The 19,943-nt window shown below is 39.2% G+C and overlaps 1 protein-coding gene across 3 annotated transcripts in view; it reads left to right on the top strand.

Annotated features, from left to right (window-relative positions):
- The window catches only part of ADCY10 (adenylate cyclase 10), a 189,409-nt gene that overhangs the window by 13,104 nt on the left and 156,362 nt on the right, over nucleotides 1–19,943 (top strand). Inside the window, exons 3-8 of one of the 3 annotated variants that reach the window (XM_012557751.1) lie at nucleotides 3,534–3,638; nucleotides 5,342–5,380; nucleotides 5,540–5,721; nucleotides 7,958–8,163; nucleotides 9,833–9,929; nucleotides 12,567–12,655. In XM_012557751.1, coding sequence (XP_012413205.1) covers nucleotides 8,062–8,163; nucleotides 9,833–9,929; nucleotides 12,567–12,655 — 288 coding nt within the window. In that variant the 5' untranslated portion in view covers nucleotides 3,534–3,638; nucleotides 5,342–5,380; nucleotides 5,540–5,721; nucleotides 7,958–8,061. The remainder of the gene's footprint in view (nucleotides 1–3,533; nucleotides 3,639–5,341; nucleotides 5,381–5,539; nucleotides 5,722–7,957; nucleotides 8,164–9,832; nucleotides 9,930–12,566; nucleotides 12,656–19,943) is intronic. The other 2 variants (XM_004384076.2, XM_004384077.2) reach the window with 2 other exon arrangements.

Here is a 19,943-nt window from a genome sequence, read left to right as displayed (position 1 = left end):
TTAACAATCTCACAACACATCAACAATATCCTTACTCAACCTTGGGTTCCCTATCACCAGCTTCCCTGTCCCCTTCTGCCTTCTGGCCCTTGTCAGGACCCATCACTATGCTGTCTACAAGTGAGATACCTTAAACACAAAGATATAAATATATTAAAAATCAAAAGATGGAAAAAATATATCACACAAACAGCAACCAAAAAAGAGCAGGAGTGGCAATAACAATCTCAGATAAAATAAACTTTAAGACAAAATCCACCATAAAAGACAAGGAAGGACATTATATAATGATTAAAGGCACAACCCACCATGAGGACTTAATCATAATAAATATCTATGCACCCAATGACAGGGCTCTAAAATACATAAAACAAACTCTAACAGCACTGAAAAGAGAAATGAACAGTTCCACAATAATAGTAGGAGACTTCAACATACCAACACACCACTCTCAGTAAAGGACATAACATCTAGAAAGAAACTCAACAAAAATACAGAAGATCTAAAGGCCACAATCAACAAACTTGACCTCATAGACATATATAGAACACCCAATAGCAGCAAAGTATACACTCTTTTCCAACACACATGAAATGTTCTCCAGAATGGACCACATTTCAGGCCACAAAGCAGCCCTCAACAAAATCCAAAACATCGTAATAATACAAAGCATCTTCTCTGATCACAATGCCATAAAAGTAGAAATTACAAAAAGAGCAAGGAAAAAAATCAAATACATGGAAACTGAATAACAATTTGCTTTAAAATCACTGGGTAATAGAAGAAATCAAAGATGGAATAAAAAAAATAAAGAGAACTACAAAAAGGAAATCAGGAAAACAATACCATTTATAATAGCCCCTAAAATGATAAAATACTTTAGAATAAATCTAACCAGGAATGTAAGAGTCCTATACAAAGAAAACTACAAAACACTACTGCAAGAAACCCAAAGGGATCTACATAAATGGAAAAACATACCATGCTCATGGATAGGTAGACTCAACATTGTGAAAATGTCAATTCTACCCAAAGCAATCTACAAATACAATGCAATTCTGATCCAAATATCAACATCATTCTTTAATGGGATGGAAAAACTAAACATTAACTTTATCTGAAAAGGAAAGAGGCCCTGGATAAGTAAAGCATTATTGAAGGAGAAGAACAAATTAGGAGGCCTTGCACTACCTGACCTCAGACCCTACTATACAGCTATGGTAGTCAAAACAGCTTGGTACTGGTACAGTGACAGGCACATTGACCAATGGAACAGAATCAAGAACCCAGATGTAAATCCATATACTTACAGTCACCTGAACTTCGACAACAGTCCAAGGTCCATTAAATGGGGGAAAAGACAGTCCTTTTAACAAAAGGTGCCGGCAAAACTGGATGTCCATCTGTAAAAAAAAGAAAAGAAAAGAAACAGGACCTATACCTCACACTATACACAAAAGCTAATTCAAAATGGATCAAAGACCTAAATATAAAACCAAAAATTATAAAGATCATAGAAGAAAAAATACAGTCAGCGCTAGAGGCCCTAATATACGGCATAAATAGCATATAAACCATAACTAACAATACACAAACACCAGAAGATAAGCTAGATAACTGTGATCTTGTAAAAATTAAACACTTATGCTCATCAAAAGACTTCACCAAAAGCAAACCTACAGACTGGGAAAAATTTTTTGGCTATGACAAATACACAAAGATCTAAATCTCTAAAATCTAAAGGAAAATCCAACACCTCTAGAACAAAAAGACAAATAATCCAATTCAAAAATGGGTAAAGGATATGAACAGACACTTTACCAAAGAAGATATTCATTCAGCTAACAGACACATGAGGAAATGCTCACGATCAGTAGCCATAAGAGAAATGCAAATGAAACTACAATGAGATACCACCTTACCCCAACTTTACTGGCACCAATCAAAAGGAAAATAACAAATGTTGTAGAGGCTGCGGGGAGATTGGAACTCTTATACCCTGCCAGTGGGAAAGTAAAATGGCCCAACCATTTTGGAAAACGATATGGCGCTTCTTTAAAAAGCTAGAAATAGAAATACCATACAATCCAGCAATTCCACTGCTAGGAATATAGCCTAGAAAAATAACAGCCATCACACAAATAGACATATGCATGCCCATGTTCATGGCAGCATTATTCACAATAGCAAAAAGATGTAAATAACCTAAGTACCCATTAACAGATGAATGGATAAACTAACTATGGCATATACACACAATGGAATACTACGCAAAGAACAATGATGAATCTGTGAAATATCTCACAATATGGATGAATTGAGGGGCATTATGCTAAGTGAAATAAGTCAATCCAAAAGGACAAATACTGTATGAGACCACTATTATAAAAACTCATGAAAAGGTTTACACAGAAAAAGAAACAATCTTTGATGGTTGTGAGAGAGGGGAGAGGTGGGAGGGAAAAACACTAACTAGACAGTAGATAAGTGGTAACTTTGGTGAAGGATAAGACAGTACACAATACTGGGGAATCCAGCACAACTTGACCAAGACAAAGTCATAGAAGCTTCATAGACACGTCCAAAGTCCCATAGGGATCGAGTTACTGGACTGAGGGCTGGGGACTGTGGTCTCAGGGATATCTAGCTCAGTTGGCATAACATAGTTTATCAGGAAAATCTTCCACATTCTACTTTGGTGAGTAACATCTGGGGTCTTAAAAGCCTGTGAGTGACCATCTAAAATACACGTACTGGTCCCACCCCATCTGGAGTAAGGGAGAATGAAGAAAACCAAAGACACAAGGGAAAGATTAGTCCAAAGGACTAACGGACCACAACTACCACAACCTCCACCAAACTGAGTCCAGCAAAACTGGGTGGTGCCAGGCTACCACCACTGACTACTCTGACAGGGATCACAATAGAGGGCCCCAGACAGAGCTGGAGAAAAACGTAGAACAAAATTCAAACTCACAAAAAAAAAAGACCAGATTTACTGGTCTGATGGAGACTAGAGAAACCCTGAGAGTATGGCCCTCAGATACTCTTTTAACTCGGTACTGATGTCACGCCTGAGGTTCACCCTTCAGCCAAAGATTAGTCAGGCCAATAAAACAAACAACAATACATGTAGCTCAACCATGTATACAAGACTAAATGGGCACACCAGCCTAGGGGCAAGGACGAGAATGTAGGAAGTGACACAAAAGCTGGATGAATGTAAATGGGGTCGAGAAGGGGAGACTGTTGACACATCCCAGGTTTTGACAATCAATGTCACAAAACAATATGTGTATTAATTGTTTAATGAGAAACTAATTTGCTCTGTAAACCTTCACCTAAAGAAAAAAATAAAATAATGAATATAGATACAGGAAACTGCATACCTGGCACTTAACTAGGCACAAAAATCATTAAGAAGAAAATCTGTCAGTTCTTAAAAACTGAGGCCCACTGCTCTCCAGCGTGACCATCTTCACCTGACTGGCTCCTCCAAGCAGCCAAGGATACTAGCTGCACATTTATTACAGGTTTTACTGCGATGACTGAGAAGTTCAGCAGAGCCATGTACATGGACCGAGGGGCTGAGCAGTTGGTGGAGATCCTCAACCACTACATAAGTGCAATAGTAGAGAGTAAGTGTTCCCATAGTTTCCTGGCTTGAGAATATTTCAGTACAGTTTTTCTTGTATTTGTTGTTTCTAACCTGATAGAGTACCATTGCTTACCACTCATTTTCCCTGTGAAATTTTCATGAAACCAATATTTTTTGAAATATAATAGAGTACAAATCAAGGAATATAATCCAACCTCAATAATACAGGCTATTTGAAGGAAAGGGTGTTAGTTAAAAGAATAAATTACAGACTACTTTTAAAAGAACTGTAGTAGTGGTACCTTTAGTTACATCCAATAACTCAAATATCTCGCATCAGTGTAACTCAAATGTAGTCATTGAGAGAGTTCTATATGAATAGATAAGAGTGGTTTATAATTAAGTTATCAGTAATTTGCCTCCTAATAGTGGTTTCTGAAGCACTTAAAGCTAACTGAAAAATTGAGTCTCCTTTTCAACCTCTGCCTATCATCTTGTTTGGATTACTAATTTGAACTATTTATGAAGAAAAGGATTTATAAAGTAAACTCTAGGTCTAGTCTTTTATCAGGCTCTAAGTTCCCTAGTAGGCCTTGGGTGGTGCAAACGGTTAATGCACTCAGTTGCTAACCAAAAGGTTGGAGGTTCTATTCCACCCAGAGGTGCCTTGGAAGAAAGGCCTGGTGATCTACTTCTCCAAAAAATCATCCATTGAAAAGTCTATGGAGTACAGTTATACTCTGACATACGCGGGGTTACCATGAGTTGGAATTGACTAGACAGCAACTGTATCTTTTTAAGTTCCCTAGTACAGGTAGTCCCCTACTTAAGACAGGGTTCCATTCCAATGACTCACGTTGGTTCTGATGTAAATTGAATACCTCATTTTTTTTAGTTTTCATTATTATTGGCTTTGATTATCAGCATCTTTATAAATCTGATCTTTATTTGTTTTGGGGGCTTGGCATGAAAATGAGAATATCAGCAAATTATGTGCTGCAAAACTATGTAGTACATATTATTAACGATAAGATGTACCAAAAAAAAAAAAAAAAGACAGTTGTTTGTCATACCTTGAATACGTTGTAAGTCGGGGACTACCTGTAATACCTTATTTTCACCCACTAGATAGAATGTAATACTCCTTAAAAGCCGAAACTGTATCTAACTCATTTTTGCATTCCACTCAGCAACTAGCATGCAGTAGATGCTCAACAAATTTGTGATAATGCATAATTAAGAGAAAAACTGTCCATTTATGGCATAAAGCCCAAATAAACAAAACCCAAGATGACCATGTGTGTGGTTTCCCCGTTTTCTGATTCTCAGTTCTTGTGGAGTCCTGTCATTCATCCACCCACCCATGATCACTCAATACCCAGCTCATAACATATACTGATCAATAAAAACATCCCATTATTGTGGGAGGGGGATAGCTGTCCTAGGTCCTCATCAGAAGATCAGCCTTCCTTTGTCAGACACTCCACCTTCCTTTTTTCCTGTCTTTTCCCATTCACGGAAGTCATGTATACACATAATCTACTTCAACGTACTCATTCTACAGTTCAGGAAATAGACCCAAATGGATTAAGTAACTTGTCTGAGAAGACATCTTTGTTATAAGTCCATTCTCTGAAATGCTATTCTCTTGCCCTAATTTCTATTCCACTGATGAAGAATGAATTATTTTTATTAGCTTTAAGAAGTCAGATTTTGATTTAACTTTTCTTTTTTTTTTCTCAGAAGTATTACTTTTTGGAGGAGATATCCTAAAATTTGCAGGTATGAGGGCTTACTGAGAAGGAAGGGGTAAGAAATGAGTGCTGAGGTGCCTGAGTTCTGACTAAGGAGGCAACTCAGAGAAAGTCAGGACTAGGAGGGGGGCTGAAGAGTGTTCGACAAGTAAGCTTCTGTATAGATTTCATACAGACTAATCCCTAGGGCAGGTCAAAAGTCCCCAGTGTATCTGTCTCTTAAAGGTGATGCACTGCTAGCCCTGTGGAAGGTGGAACGAAAGCAACTGAAAAACATTATCACAGTGGTCATTAAATGTAGCCTGGAGATCCATGGATTGTTTGAGGCCAAGGAGTCTGAAGAAGGCCTAGATATCCGGGTCAAGATAGGTAAGCATTTATGAAGGAACAGATGCTGTAGCAGTTTGGATGTGAGTCCTTACTCCTGAGGGATCTCTCTCTCTCAAGGAGAAAATGGTGGAACACTGGCTCAGCCCCACTATCATGCCTTAAATTTGAAATCAGGCAGACCAGGATGTGAATCTGACTCTTTCACTTACCAGTTAAGTGAATGTAGGCTAATCACAATACCTACCCCTTTGGTAGGAGCCCTGGTGGCGCAGTGGTTAAGAGCTTGGCTGCTATCCAAAAGATTGCCAGTTCGAATCCACCAGCTGCTCCTTGGAAATCCTATGGGGCAGTTCTAATCTGTCTTACAGGGTCTCTATGAGTTGGAATCAACTCCATGGCAACGAGTTTGCTTTTTTTTTTTTAACCTCCTTGGTTAATACAGGAGTCCCGGGGTGATGCAAACATGTAAGTCCTCAACTACTAGCCAAAAGGTTGGCAGTTTGATCTCACCTAGAGGTGCCTTGGAAGACAGTTCTGGTGATCCACTTCTGAAAGGTCACAGCCTTGAAAACCCTATGGAGCAGTTCTGCTCTGCATATGGGGTCATCGTTAGTCTGATCTACTCAGCAACTAACAATAACAGGTTAATACAAAGAACAAATTAGCGTAGTACCTGGCACATAGTAATCACTCAACAGAAGTCATTATTGTTACTATATTATTAGTTGCTGCTAAGTTGGCTCCAACTCATGGTGACCTTATGTATAACAGAACAAAACATTGCCTGGTCCTGTGCCACCTTCACGATCATTGATATGTTTGAGTCTATTATTATGGCTGTATTATTATTGTAGTTATTCTTATGATTGTCTTGCTGCTTGTCAACTATGTACATCATCAAGTACAATAGAGAGTAGCTTGTCATTACATAGATTCAGCAATATTATGAGACTGGTTATCCCCCACTTCAAAAAGATGATGTGCAAGAAAAGCTTACTAGCTGAGACTGCAGCATAGCTCCAGCTTTGTAGAGGGCTTCTTATGTTCACACCAACAGTAACAATAACACACATTTCCTTGTTGCTCTTCAGATATTACACACATTATATCATTCTTGCTTCTCCACAGCCCTGATGGATAGGCATTATTGTAAAAATTTAATAGGTGAGGAATGAGATTCCGAGAGTTATAAATGTTGAGTAACAGCTAGAGCTGATGGTTCGTGCTGTTGGTGTTTCTTAGCTTCTGCCTAACTAAGCTTTGTAAACTTAGAATTCTGAAGTGTAAGAGCCGGTGGAAACCTCCTTTAACCTTCTTTAACATATGCCACCTTTTGCCCCTTTTGATGTTATTAAAAATTTCCAAATAAGTTAAATATTTTGTCAAAAAAATTAAGGTTGTTAGATTACTGAACATTTTTTCCAAATTAACTCTCTGGGAGTCTGATGAGAATGATGGAGGCTCAAACCCCTCAAATACATACTGATCGGCTGTTAGGAGTGTAGGTTCCAGAACCTTTCCATTTAATGAATCTGAGCATCAGTGTGTTTCAGCTAGAAGACAAACCATATGTTCTCTGCTGTACATAATGGTTGTTAATGCTGATCTCCTCTGGTACTACAAAGATAAAAAAGTAAACTTTGATAATATTAATTGCAATCATTTAAAAGAACTGTTTATCATTTGTAACTCATTTATATGTGGATTTTATGTACATGTCACATTTTACAACATTTTGTCTTCTCTTGCTCAGGTACCAAAATCTTCAGCTCCCAACTTTAAAATAATTAGAGGAAACATTGTGGGGATGGGGCACCTGACTATCAAAATGCCTAGTCCTTTTCCCCCAACCCTCTGGCTATTACCTGAAATTGGAGCACAAGGGTTTCTTTTTAGCTAAATCCTAAGTCTCTGATAAAATGTAAATTCTCCCTAAATAGGAATTATTAAAGCTGTTAGCAGTCATTGCCCTTAAGTATGAATAAATTGAAAAAAAGATGAAATAAACTTGAGGACTGATAAGGCCATCTAGAGAGTTAAGTGTCATAGAAAGATGAGAGCTAGTAGCTGAACTTCCTAGCTTGGGAGAAGGAGAGTTTTGGAAGGCCTGGGGCTACAGGAGGTATTCTTTGATTCCGATGTTAAATTTTAGAAGCCTAGATTTTTCTCTGAAGTAGTATAGCCACACCAAGATTCTCATTTTTCCAAGAACTGGTGCTGCTGAGAAATAACCCAGAACTTCTTGTACAAATCTTATTGCTTGCCTTCTTGCCAGGATTGTCTGCTGGCCACATCAGCATTTTGGTCTTTGGAGATGAAACGCGCAACTACTTTCTTGTAATTGGTCAGGCAGTGGATGACGTCCGCTTTGCGCAGAACATGGCGCAGATGAACGACGTCATTCTGTCACCAAACTGCTGGCAGCTCTGTGACCGAAGCATGGTTGAGATCGAGAGGATTCCAGACCAGAGAGCAGTTAAGGTAGGTGTGGTTCTGCCACTTGCAGAAAGTTCTGGCAGTATATACCAGGGGCCTCCTGCCAGAAGAGCACCGGAAAGATTGGCTACAAGAAGCTACTGGGGTGGAGGCTGGGATGGGGTCAATCTGGTTTTAGGTTTAAGAGGCTTTAATCCAGGATACATCCTCTGGGATGAGCAAAGACTGGGGAATTCAAGGAGGATGTGATTAGCCTTATCCCTGTGGGTAACTAAAGATGTAGAATTTGGGTATTGAGCCTTTTAGGAGACTAGTGACCTTGCTCAAGGAACAGAAAGAGTTTCCGGGCTATTTGTTAGGAGCAGAAGGGAGGAGTTTTGAGGACTGCCATTGGCTCTCACTTTCACCAACCAACATCCTTATAACCCAGGGGTGAGCGGATCACTGAGGGCGAGAGATTGGAAACGAGCAAGTGCAGGAGTGAGAGACCTTCCCCAAGGCCCTGCCTCGTAAAAACAGTCTCCTTAAGGTGAAGATTGTAAGCAGCACTGTCCTTGAGCTATGTCCAATTAGAGGAACTGTGCTTTGAGGGCATGAGAAGGGGAAGAGAGCTATGCTGCTAGCTGAACCAAGGGAATGGAACTGCATGACAGACAGAAAAGACAGAGAATCCATGTAGGCGCTGGCAAAGAAGGGAAGCACTCCCACACCAACTCATCCATTCTCAACCCTCCCCAGTACCTCCACTCACCCTTCCAGCAACCACATCATGCTACATGGCCTGACTGGCTGATAGCAATGCCTCATTTCCTATCTTCCTCAATCATTCCTTATACCTTTAATTTTTTTATTTTGAATTAATTTTACACTTACAGAAAAGTAGCAAAAATAGTCCAGAGAGTTTCCGTATGTCCCTCACCCAGCCTCCCCGAATGTTAAAATCTTACATAATCAGAGACCAATTGTTAGAACTAGGAAATTAACGTTGGTACAATACTATTTACTAAGTAACGACTTTATTTGAATTTCACCAGTTTTTCCAGGATTGTATACATGATCTCACATTGCCTTTTTTGTTATTTTTACTTAGTCTCCCACTTTCTGTAATAATTGCTCAGTCTTTCCTTGCCTTTCACGACCTTAACACTTAAGAAAAGTATTGATTCATTAGTTGGTCAAATGTCCCTCTGTTTTGTTTTGCCTGATGTTTTCTCATTACTGAACTGAGATTAGGAATTATTTTTTGGCAAGAATACCACAGAAAGGATGTTATGCTATTCTCAGTGTATGGAATCATGGGGTTCATGATGTTGCTATGTCTTATTACTGGTGATGTTTCTACTACCTTTTTGGGCACCCATCGCCTTGGTCCTTTTGCACTTGAAAGGAGAAAATGATGTACAGTTTAACCAAGTTTTATCTGAATTAAAATATTATGAGAAAAAATAAAGAAGAAAAATACTCTGAGGGTGAAAAAGTGTACAGGTTAGCCCTTGGAATGGCTCTCCACATATACTGAAGATCGAGATCTTAATAATTGGAGATGTATTTTAGTGTAATCACAACCAAGTTGATTATCTTCAGTGTTTATGCCAATAACTATTTACCATGCCATGGACATTCAAAAACATACTCCCTACCCTTTCTGCTGAGAAAGTACACTTGGAGGACCAGACAACCCTCAGAATAACCAAAAACTTCTTATTTTATTTAGGTTAACTTCTTAAAACCCCCTCCTACTTTTAATTTTGATGAATTTTTCACAAAGTGTATGAACTTCATGGATTATTATCCTTCCGGTGATCACAAAAGTAAGTACCCTCCACAGACAAGAGTCTCTGCTCTACCAATGATGAACTGGGTCTTATACCAATGCCAGCTGCTCCATTACAAGTATCTGGGCACCTCAACACATCTCCCTGGTTCTTTCTGGCACACAAAGGGGACCTACTACCCCATTTCGCAGAACAGCAATTCTAAGTACAGCCTTCCTCAGGCCCTCCACCTCTCCCTCTGCACTGAATCCTTTCCCTCATCTTTCAAACATTTGCAAATCTCCCCCATGATTAAAAAAATAAAAATAAAAACCTCTTTGATCTTACTTTCCCCTCCTAGCCTTCACCTCCAAACATCTCAGGTAAGTAATCTATGTATTTGTACCTCTTCTTTTATCCCCTCATTTATTTTTTCACCCAACAAACACTGATTGTATGCACCCCAGGGGGTATGTATTCATCTGTTCTTCAGTCTTGAGTCCTGACTTGTAGTTTCTACTCACTTGCCCTTCTGTTCTACTTACTGAATCTATATCAAGGCCACTATTAACCATCAGCTTGCCAAACCAAATAAACTCTTCTCAGGCCTTGTCCTAGGTGATTGGCCTTAGATTATCCTCCCTTTCTAGGTACTATCTTCTTGTCTGTTCTTGGCTTCAAGAAAATTTTTCTTCTCCAGTCTTCCTTTTAGCCCTCAAACTACCCATTTTCAATGCCCTTTGCTGAGTCTCCTTCCTATTCCTTAAACGTTGGTGGTCTCAGGGATCTGTCCTTGACCTTCTACTCTCCTCCACTTACTTCTTGGTGAGCTATTCATTCATGCTTAACTTCCATATGACTCCCAGGAGGGCCAGGACTAGGGTAAAACAAGCAAGGAGCCTAGGGCACAAAATTTAAGGAGGCACTTTCTCTCAAGGTCTCCTGTAAGTGGCTTGCATCACCCAAGTTCTGGCCCTAACTGTCAGAATTCGGCCCAGACTGTTGTCCTGAATTTTAAATTAATAAAAGAAAAAAGAAAAAAAAAACTTATCTATAGAGCATCTCCACCAGATGTCAAACAGACCTTCTAACATTAATATGTCTGAACTCTTAAGTTACTTTTCTTTCCCTAAAAACTTTCTTCTTCCAAACTAGAAACCTCAGAAACATCTTTGAATCATTCTTCTTCCTTACCATTTATATACGACTCTTGAATATTTTGAACATTATAAATAGTAAATTGTACTTTTAGAAAGCTGTAAGAGGTGATGAGGGGGAAAATTGATGAGGTAAGGCCAAGAATCCCAGAAGATCCAGAGGTAAAAGGAGAAAGCCTGGAAATACTACCCACTCCTTGAGCTCTAGCTACCCTATCCTATCTTCTAAATCTTAATGGTGACTTGTTTAAAGGATTTCTTCAGGCCTTATTTTGGGCACATACCTCTCCATCTCCACTGCCACCATCATGATCCAGGCCTTTATAAACTCCTGAGCTCCTTGCCTCTCTCCGCAGTATGTTAAATGTCACTTCTTCTTCATTATCCATGGATTCCAATGAGGCTAGAGTCTTCACTAGTCCTTTAACATACTGTGCTCATTATTTAGCCTACTGCCAGACATGCCCTCCTCAATTCTTCTAGTAAAATGCCATACATCATTCAAGATCCACTTAAATTTCTACTTCTCCTGTAAAGACTTTTGTAATTAAACTAGCTCATATTGATCAGTTCTTCCTCTGAGTCTCCCTGGTCCCTGTCTCTTACAACCTATTTGCCATTTGGCCTACTTTTTTTTGTGTGTGTGTGTGCAGTTTAATTTTTCCATACATATTATATTTGAATGTCCACTGATATAGTAAGTTCCTTCAAGGAAAAGCCCAAGTTTCCAAGTTACTTTCTTTTCTGTCACAGTGTCTGGCATGATGTTTTGAATATATAAGGTGATCAATAAATACTTTCAAAATTAAATTTGCTTAACTTATATCCCTTTCAGCCTCCATTTTTATTTTTTCCTTGATATTCATCTCATTTTTTTACATAATAATTATTCTGTTTCCTGCTGAAAACCTCTCCTCATTTCTCTCTCCCTAATTTTTTGATTTCTTCATGCTCATTTCTCCCACCTCCTATCAGTCTATTCTACAGCACAGAACTATCACCCTTATAGTGAATGGAACCATAGAGCTATTGTAGCCCAACTGCTCCTTTCCCAGATGAGGAAATAGGGTACTATCATTGTAGTAAAGTGACTTGTCCAAGGTCACACAGTAAATTGTTATCAAACTTAGGACCAGAAACCAGTATCCTGACTCAATCCTGGTGCTTTTTCAACTCTATCATCCCCTTCATTCCGTCACCATCCTCCTCTATGGTCATCCCTTCATCTGCTCATTCCCATCTCCTGTGGCAATAATTTTAGCTCAAGCCCAGAGGTGAAAATCTTTCCACATCCCAAAGTATGATGATAATTAGAACAGCACTTTGAGCTACGTAAAACTGAATTTTGGGAAACTTACAACTTCTAAGAATTTCTCATTGGATTTCCCTTGGCCTATTTGGCCACTTGGTGTCCCAGGGTTCCCTGACTGAACTGTGAGAACCAGCCAAAGAAATGGGGACTTAGAGGGCTACTCTCCCTGGGTTTGCAGGACCAAGCCTCCTATTCTGAGCCCATCCCTTCCTTCTGCCCTCTTAGACCTCCTGAGGCTTGCGTGCATGCTGGAGTCTGATCCTGAACTGGAGTTGTCTCTACAAAAGTATGTAATGGAGAGCATTTTGAAGCAGGTATTTTCATAATTGAATTTACTGACTTTTGAGGTGTTAGAGATCTTAGAGAGTTGGAAAAATCAAGAAAACCAGCAGCTAGTAAAATGTTCCATTGAAATAAAAAGGGGTAGAACTGGCATTCTCTATGTGTAGGTGACTACAAAATTTATTGTTCAAATCAGGATATTTGAGTCTCTGGGTTGCATAAACTGTTAAGCACTGGGCTCCTAACTGAAAGATTGGCGGTTTGAACCCACCCAGAGTTGCCTCAGAAGAAAAGCCTGGTGATATGCTTCCAAAAGGTCACAGCTGTGAAAACCCTGTGGAGCGTAGTTCTACTCAAATACATGGAGTTGCCATGAGTTGAAATTGACTCGATAGCAACTGTTTTTTTTAATTCATATTTACACCTTGACAACAGGCATAATCTGGGATTTTGTTGCCTCACACAACTTGGACAAATGGGAACTGTCCCAAACATATAAAAACATATGGTCACTCTTTCTATATGCCGCATAACAGAAAGATATCAAGTGGATGGGCATTGGTATACTGTTTTTCTCAGTTACTTGTATACGATCTTAAGGTTTAAAATTTAACAATACATGTCATTAGAATTCTCAGAACTACATTTACCCCCACTGCCACGAAAGCTTTTCCTCTTTATTCCCTTAGCTCCAGGTTTTTTCAAGTGTATTAATTCATGTGAATTATAACTCTTTTCACTCACCATATGCCAGGAACTCTGCTGTTTCATGTATTCTTAAAAATCCTTGGAAGATATTTTTATCCACATTTTATAAATGAGAAAACTGAGACCCAAAAGGATACCAGAGACTCTCCTGAGGTTGTAAACTAAAAAGTGTAGCTAGGATTTGAACACTGGTCAGTCTAAATTCTGCATTTTTGTATGGGCTATCCAGCCCTGGTGGTACTGTGGTTAAGCGCTCAGGTGCTAATTGAAAGGTTGGCGATTTGAACCCACCAGCCACTCCGTGGGAGAAAGACTTGCTTCCATAAAGATTACGGCCTTGAAAACCCTATGGGGCAGTTCTGCTCTGTCCTACAGGGTTGCTATGAGTCAGAATTGACTTGACAGCAGCGTGTTTGGGTTTATCCACCCTCCTAATATATGTCTGTTTTAATCTGTAATCCAGTCAAAATGCAGTTGTTTCCTGGAGGAAATTTTTGAAGGACAAGTCTGACTAGTGGGCAGCTGTCTTCAGAGTGTGGTTTGAAGAGAATGCACCCCTCCACCTTCAGCCAAATTTAAAAAATTACCTCTAATGCCTGCAGTTGTTCTTTTCCTCAAGGTTTTTAATCCTCAAGAAGGCCACCTCTCTGCCTCCCTCACATCCCCAAGAAACGTAATGCATTATACTTCATTAGCTGTCACCAACTGTGACCAAAGTCTACAGGAATGGAATTCAAAATGAGAGCTCTGTGAGGCATTAGGAAAACTGCAGACAGGAATAATAGAGACTTGGTGAAGAGATACAGATAAGAGTGTTGAAAGAAGGAAAAGACAAACCTTCCAAAACTGGAAGGACGGCCCTTGCACCTAAAGAATAGAGATGCTTAGAGATACTGTGGTTGTGTTTTCCAAACCAAAAATCAGAGTACATGGTCTGACAAAATTTTTAATTATTTTTAATACATTCATTTGAAAAATCAAAATGATTATACTGGTTACTTAGAAATTATTAAATCACCTTCTATGAAAGAGTAAGATTACATGAAACTAGGACTGTCCCCACCAGGTAGGAAGCATGGCTGCAGTATTCCCGATGCACAGTTCCCTCTTTCATCTAAAAGATATGTTTCACATTGCCAGTAGAGAATCTGACACTTCTGTGCTAAATTGGGAGAGAAAATGCAATGATTTTCCCCATTGGTTTGCTATGCACTTGGTTTAATACAATTCAGGGATAGAGATTGGCAAAGATAATTTGGGAACACTCTCCTTTCCTTTCCCTGTGCCCATTGTTGGTAGGTTTGGAGAGAAGAGAGGAGCTACATGAAATACAGCACTCCAGAGAAGAAGGGATATGTGGTAGATGGAATGTTGGACTGGGAGTCTGGAGATCTGGGTTCTGGTTTGCTACAGTCTTACTCTGTGACCTTGGGAAAGATGTGTTATTTTTCCATGTCTCAGATATCTAATCAGTAGAATGGGGCTAATAATGCTGGCATTTATTTCATTTGAGGATAAGTGGAATACACATACCTATTGCCATCAAGTTGATTCCAACTCATAGCAACTTGATAGGGCAGAGTACAACTGTCCCATACGGTCTTCAAGGCTGTAATCTTTATGGAAGCAAGCCTACCATGAGTAGCTGGTGGGTTTGAACTGCTGTCCTTTTGGTTAGCAGATGAGCACTTTAACTGCTGCACCACCAGGGCTCCACAAAGTGGAATAGAATGTGCAAATATTCTGCAAGGTACTGCGCTCTGCAAGTATTAGGTTGACTCTTTCACAATGCACTCTAGCAGACAGGGACATGCCCTCCAACCAGGCATCCATGGGCAGGCAACATCCCCCCTGCCTCGCCCCCTGCATCGGCCTTCCCCCTGCAACCAGATGCTTGTGCCTTCTCTGAACACCCCCAAGAAGCTCTGCCCACCCTGGTCTGTTGGTGAGAGTCTCTGCACCACCCACCCAGTGACTGACAACCTGGGCTCCTTTGTCCTGACCAGCCACCAAGCAGCAGAGCGTACACATAACACCAAACTCAACAACCAGCACTCACAGCGAGGTGACCAGCAAGACAGATACATCATCTCACCAAAAATGTCACCTGCATCCTCAACAGCACTGCAAAACCAGCAAACAGGGACTTGTGCTTACAAACCCAGTTGCTGCTCAACCCACCAAGAAACAGGAGGTGAGAGCTTCTACACAGCCACATTAGTGACCAGAGTAGTACACATGCACAGCATACTTGGATATATCAAAATAAAACAAAACAAAAATTCAGGATACAGCAAACAAACAATACAATAAATAAATAAATATAATAAATTCTTGATGCCTCAGAGACAACATACAATATCAAATCCCCGAAGGAAGCAGAACAAGATGGCTCCAGCAAGTGACCAAAATAAAGAACCAGAAAACCTTCCAGAGGAAGAAAAGACAATGGAACTACACGATAAAGAATTCAAAAAACTGATATACAGAGTTCTGCAAGAGATGAAGAAAGAGATGAGGGAAAACACAAACAAAACCAAGGAAAACACAAAGTAATAGAATAATTCAGGAAGACAATACAATAACAGAACAACAAAATAAATGAACAATTAGAAACCATAGAAAAACAACAACTAGAAACCCAAAAGAATAAGAATAAAATTTCAGAAATAGACCAGAGAGTCCAGGGGCCATGTCTTCCAGGGTCCCTCCAGTATCAATCAAACCATTAAGTCTGGGCTTTTTACTAGAATTTGAGTTCTGAACCCTACTTTTCTCCTACTCCATCAGGGACTCTCTGTTGTGTTCCCTCTCAGGGTGGTCATGTGGTAGCTGGGCACCATCTAGTTCTTTTGTTCTCAGACTGATGAAGTCTCTGGTTTATGTGGCCCTGTCTCTCTCTTGGTCCAACAGCATTCTTTAATGAGATGGAGAAACAAATCACCAACTTCATATGGAAAGGGAAGAGGCCCCAGATAAGTAGAGCATTACTGGAGAAGAACAAAGTGGGAAGCCTCACGCTACCTGATTTTAGAACCTGATATACAGCCATGGTAGTCAAAATAGCCTGGTACTAGTACAACAACAGACACAAAGACCAATGGAACAAAATTAAGAACCCAGAAGTAAATCTATCCATCTATTAGAAGTTGATATCTGACAAAAGGCCAAAGTCCATTAAATGGGGAAAAGACAGTCTCTTTAACAAATGATGCTGGCATAACTGGATATCCATTGGCAAAAAAATGAAACAAGATCCATACCTCACACCATACACAAAAACTAACTCAAAATGGACCAAAGACCTAAATATAAAATCTAAAATGGTAAGGATCATGGAAGAAAAAACAGGGATGCCAGAGGCCCGAATAAGTGACATAAATAGTATACAAACAATAACTAACAATGCACAAACACCAGAAGAGAAACTAGATAACTGGGAGCTCCTAAAAATTGAACACTTATGCACATCAAAAGACTTCACCAAAGGAGTGAAAAGAGAACCTACAGACTGGGAAAAAAAAATTTTGGCTATGACATATCTGACAAGGGTCTAATCTGTAAACTCTAGAAAATACTATAACAGTTTAATAACAAAAAGACAAATAAACCAATTAAAAAATGAGCAAAGGATATGAGCAGACACTTCACCAAAGAAGACATTCAGACAGTCAACAGACACATAAGGAAATGGTCATGTTCATTACCATTAGAGAAATGCAAATCAGAACAAAACTGCGATACCGTTTCGCCCCAACAATACTGGCAGTAGTCTAAAAAATACAAAATAGCAAATGTTTCAGAAGTTGTGGGAAGATTGGAACCCTTATGCACTGCTGGTAGGAATGTAAAATGGTACAACCACTTTGCAAAATGATATGGCACTTCCTTAAGTAGCTAGAAATAGAAATACCATATGATCCAACAATCCCACTCCTAGGTACCCTAGAGAAAAAAGAGCTGTCACACGAATAGACATATGCACACCTATGTTCATTGCAGCACCATTCACAATAGCAAAAATATGGAAACAACCTAAATACCCATCAACAGATGAATGGATAAAAAAAATTATGGTATGTACACACAATGGAATACTATGCAACAATAAAAAAGATGAATCCATGCAACATCTCATAACATGGATGAATCTGGAATCTGAATGCTGTGTGAAATAAGTCAATCACAAAAGGACAAATATTGTATGAGACCACTATTATAAGAATTCAAGAAAAGCTTTACACACAGAAAAAAACATTCTTTGAGGGTTTCAAGGGTGGGGAGGGAGGAGAAGAGAAAATCACTAAGAAGATAGTAGACAAGTGTCAACTTCAGTGAAGGGAAGGACAACGCACAATACAGGGGAAGTCAGCACAAGTGGACCAAAGCAAAGCAAAGAAGTGTCCTGGACACATCCAAACACTCTAAGCAGCCAAGTAGCTGGGGCTTAGGGCTGGAGACTATAGTCTTGGGGGACATCTAGGTCAAATGGTGTACATAGTTCATAAAGAAAATGTTCTACACCCCACTTTGGTGAGTAGAGTCTGGAGTCTTAATAGCCTGCAGGTGACCATCTAAGATACATCTATTGATCCCATCCTGTCTGGAGCAAAGGAGAATAAAGAAAGCCAAAAACACAAGGAAAATATTAGCCCAAAGGACTAAAGGACCACATGAACCAGAGACTCCACCAGCCTGAGACCAGAAGAACTAGATGGTGTCCAGCTACCACCAAAGACTGCTCTGACAGAGATCACAACAGGGAGTCCAAAACAGAATGGGAGAAAAATGTAGAACAGAACTGAAATTCAAGAAAAAAAAGACTAGACTTACTGGTTTGACAGAGATTAGAGAACTCCCGAGACTATAGCACCTGGACGCTCTGCTAACCAGAACTGAAAGCATTCCAAAATCCCACTTTTCAGACAAAGATTAGACATGCCTGTAAAACAAAAAATAACACACGTGAGGAATGTACTTTTTAGTTCAATTCAATATACAAGACCAAATGGGCAACTCCTGCTCAAAGGCAAGACAAGAAGACAAGAAGACACAGGAACTGGATGAATGGACACAAGGAACCCAGGGTGGAAAGGCAGAGCATGCTGTCACATTGTGGGTATTGCAACCAATGTTACAAAACAATATGTATATAAATTTTTGAACGAGAAAATAACTTGAGCTGTAAACTTTCACCTAAAACACAATAAAATTTTTTTTAAAAATAGAAGGGCCAAAATCAAAACATTAACCTACAACTCATCAAATACAAATAGAGCAGCAAAAGAAGCCCATAGTCACCAGAAGAAATGAAATAATAAAGATTAGAGCAGAAATAAATGAAATAGGGAACAGAAAAACAATAGAAAGAATCAACAAAACCAGGAGTTCGATCCTTGAAAGGATCAACGAAATCAACAAATCATTGGCCAAACTGACAAGAGAAAACCAGGAGAGGAAGCAAATAACCCAAGTAAGAAATGAAATGGGGGACATTACAACAGACCCAACTGAAATAAAAAAGGATATAACAGAATACTATGAAAAAGCATACTCCAACAAACTTGAAAACTTATAGGAAATGGACAAATTTCTAGAAACACACTACCTTCCTAAATGAACACAAAGAGAGGCAGAAAAACTAAACAGACCCATAACAAAAGAAAAGATTGAAGAGGTAATAAACCCCCCGCCCCCCACCCAAAAAAAAAAGCCCTGGCCCAGACGGCTTCACTGAGGAATTCTACCAAACGTTCAGAGAAGACCTAATGCCAATACTACTCAAACTATTTCAGCGCATACAAAAGAAAGAAATACTCCTGAACTCATTCTATGAAGCCAGCATAACAACAACAACAAAAAATTACAGACTAATATCGTTCATGAATATAGATGCAAAAATTCTCAACAAAATTCTAGCCACTAGAATTCAACAGCATATCAAAGAAATAATACATCATGACCAAGTGGGATTCATACCAGTTATGCAAGGATGGTTCGACATTAGAAAATCAAACTACGTAGTCCACCACATAAATAAAACAAAAGAATCACATGATCATCTCAATTGATGCAGAAAAAGCATTTGACAAAGTCCACCACCCATTCCTTATAAAACCCTCAGCAAAATAGGAATAGAAGGGAAATTTCTCAACATAATAAAAGGCATTTCTACTAAACCAACAGCCAACATCATTCTAATGGAGAGGGACTGAAAGCATTCCCCTTGAGAAAGGGAACCAGACAAGTATGGCCTTTATCACCACTCTTATTCAAAATTGTGCTGGAAGCTAGAGCAATAAGACAAGAGAAATAAAGAGCATCCACATTGGTAAAGAAGAGGTAAAACTCTCCCTATTCGCAGATGATATTATCCTATACAAAGAAAACCCCAAAGAATTTACAAAAAAGCTAATGGAACTAATAGAAGGTTTCAGTAAAGTAGCAGGACACAAGATTAACATATAAAAATTAGTTGGATTCCTTTACACCAACAAAGAGAACTTTGAAAAGGAAATCAATACCATACACAATAGCCCCCTAAAAGATAAAATACTTAGGACTAAATCTAACCAGGGACATAAAAGACATATACAAAAAAAAAAAAAAAAA

The sequence above is a fragment of the Trichechus manatus genome, unplaced genomic scaffold (genome assembly GCF_000243295.1).
Source record: "Trichechus manatus latirostris isolate Lorelei unplaced genomic scaffold, TriManLat1.0 scaffold00117, whole genome shotgun sequence".
In the NCBI taxonomy this organism is placed as follows: domain Eukaryota; kingdom Metazoa; phylum Chordata; class Mammalia; order Sirenia; family Trichechidae; genus Trichechus; species Trichechus manatus.
Note: the sequence above shows the minus strand (reverse complement) of the source record. Positions and strands in the feature narration are given on the sequence as shown.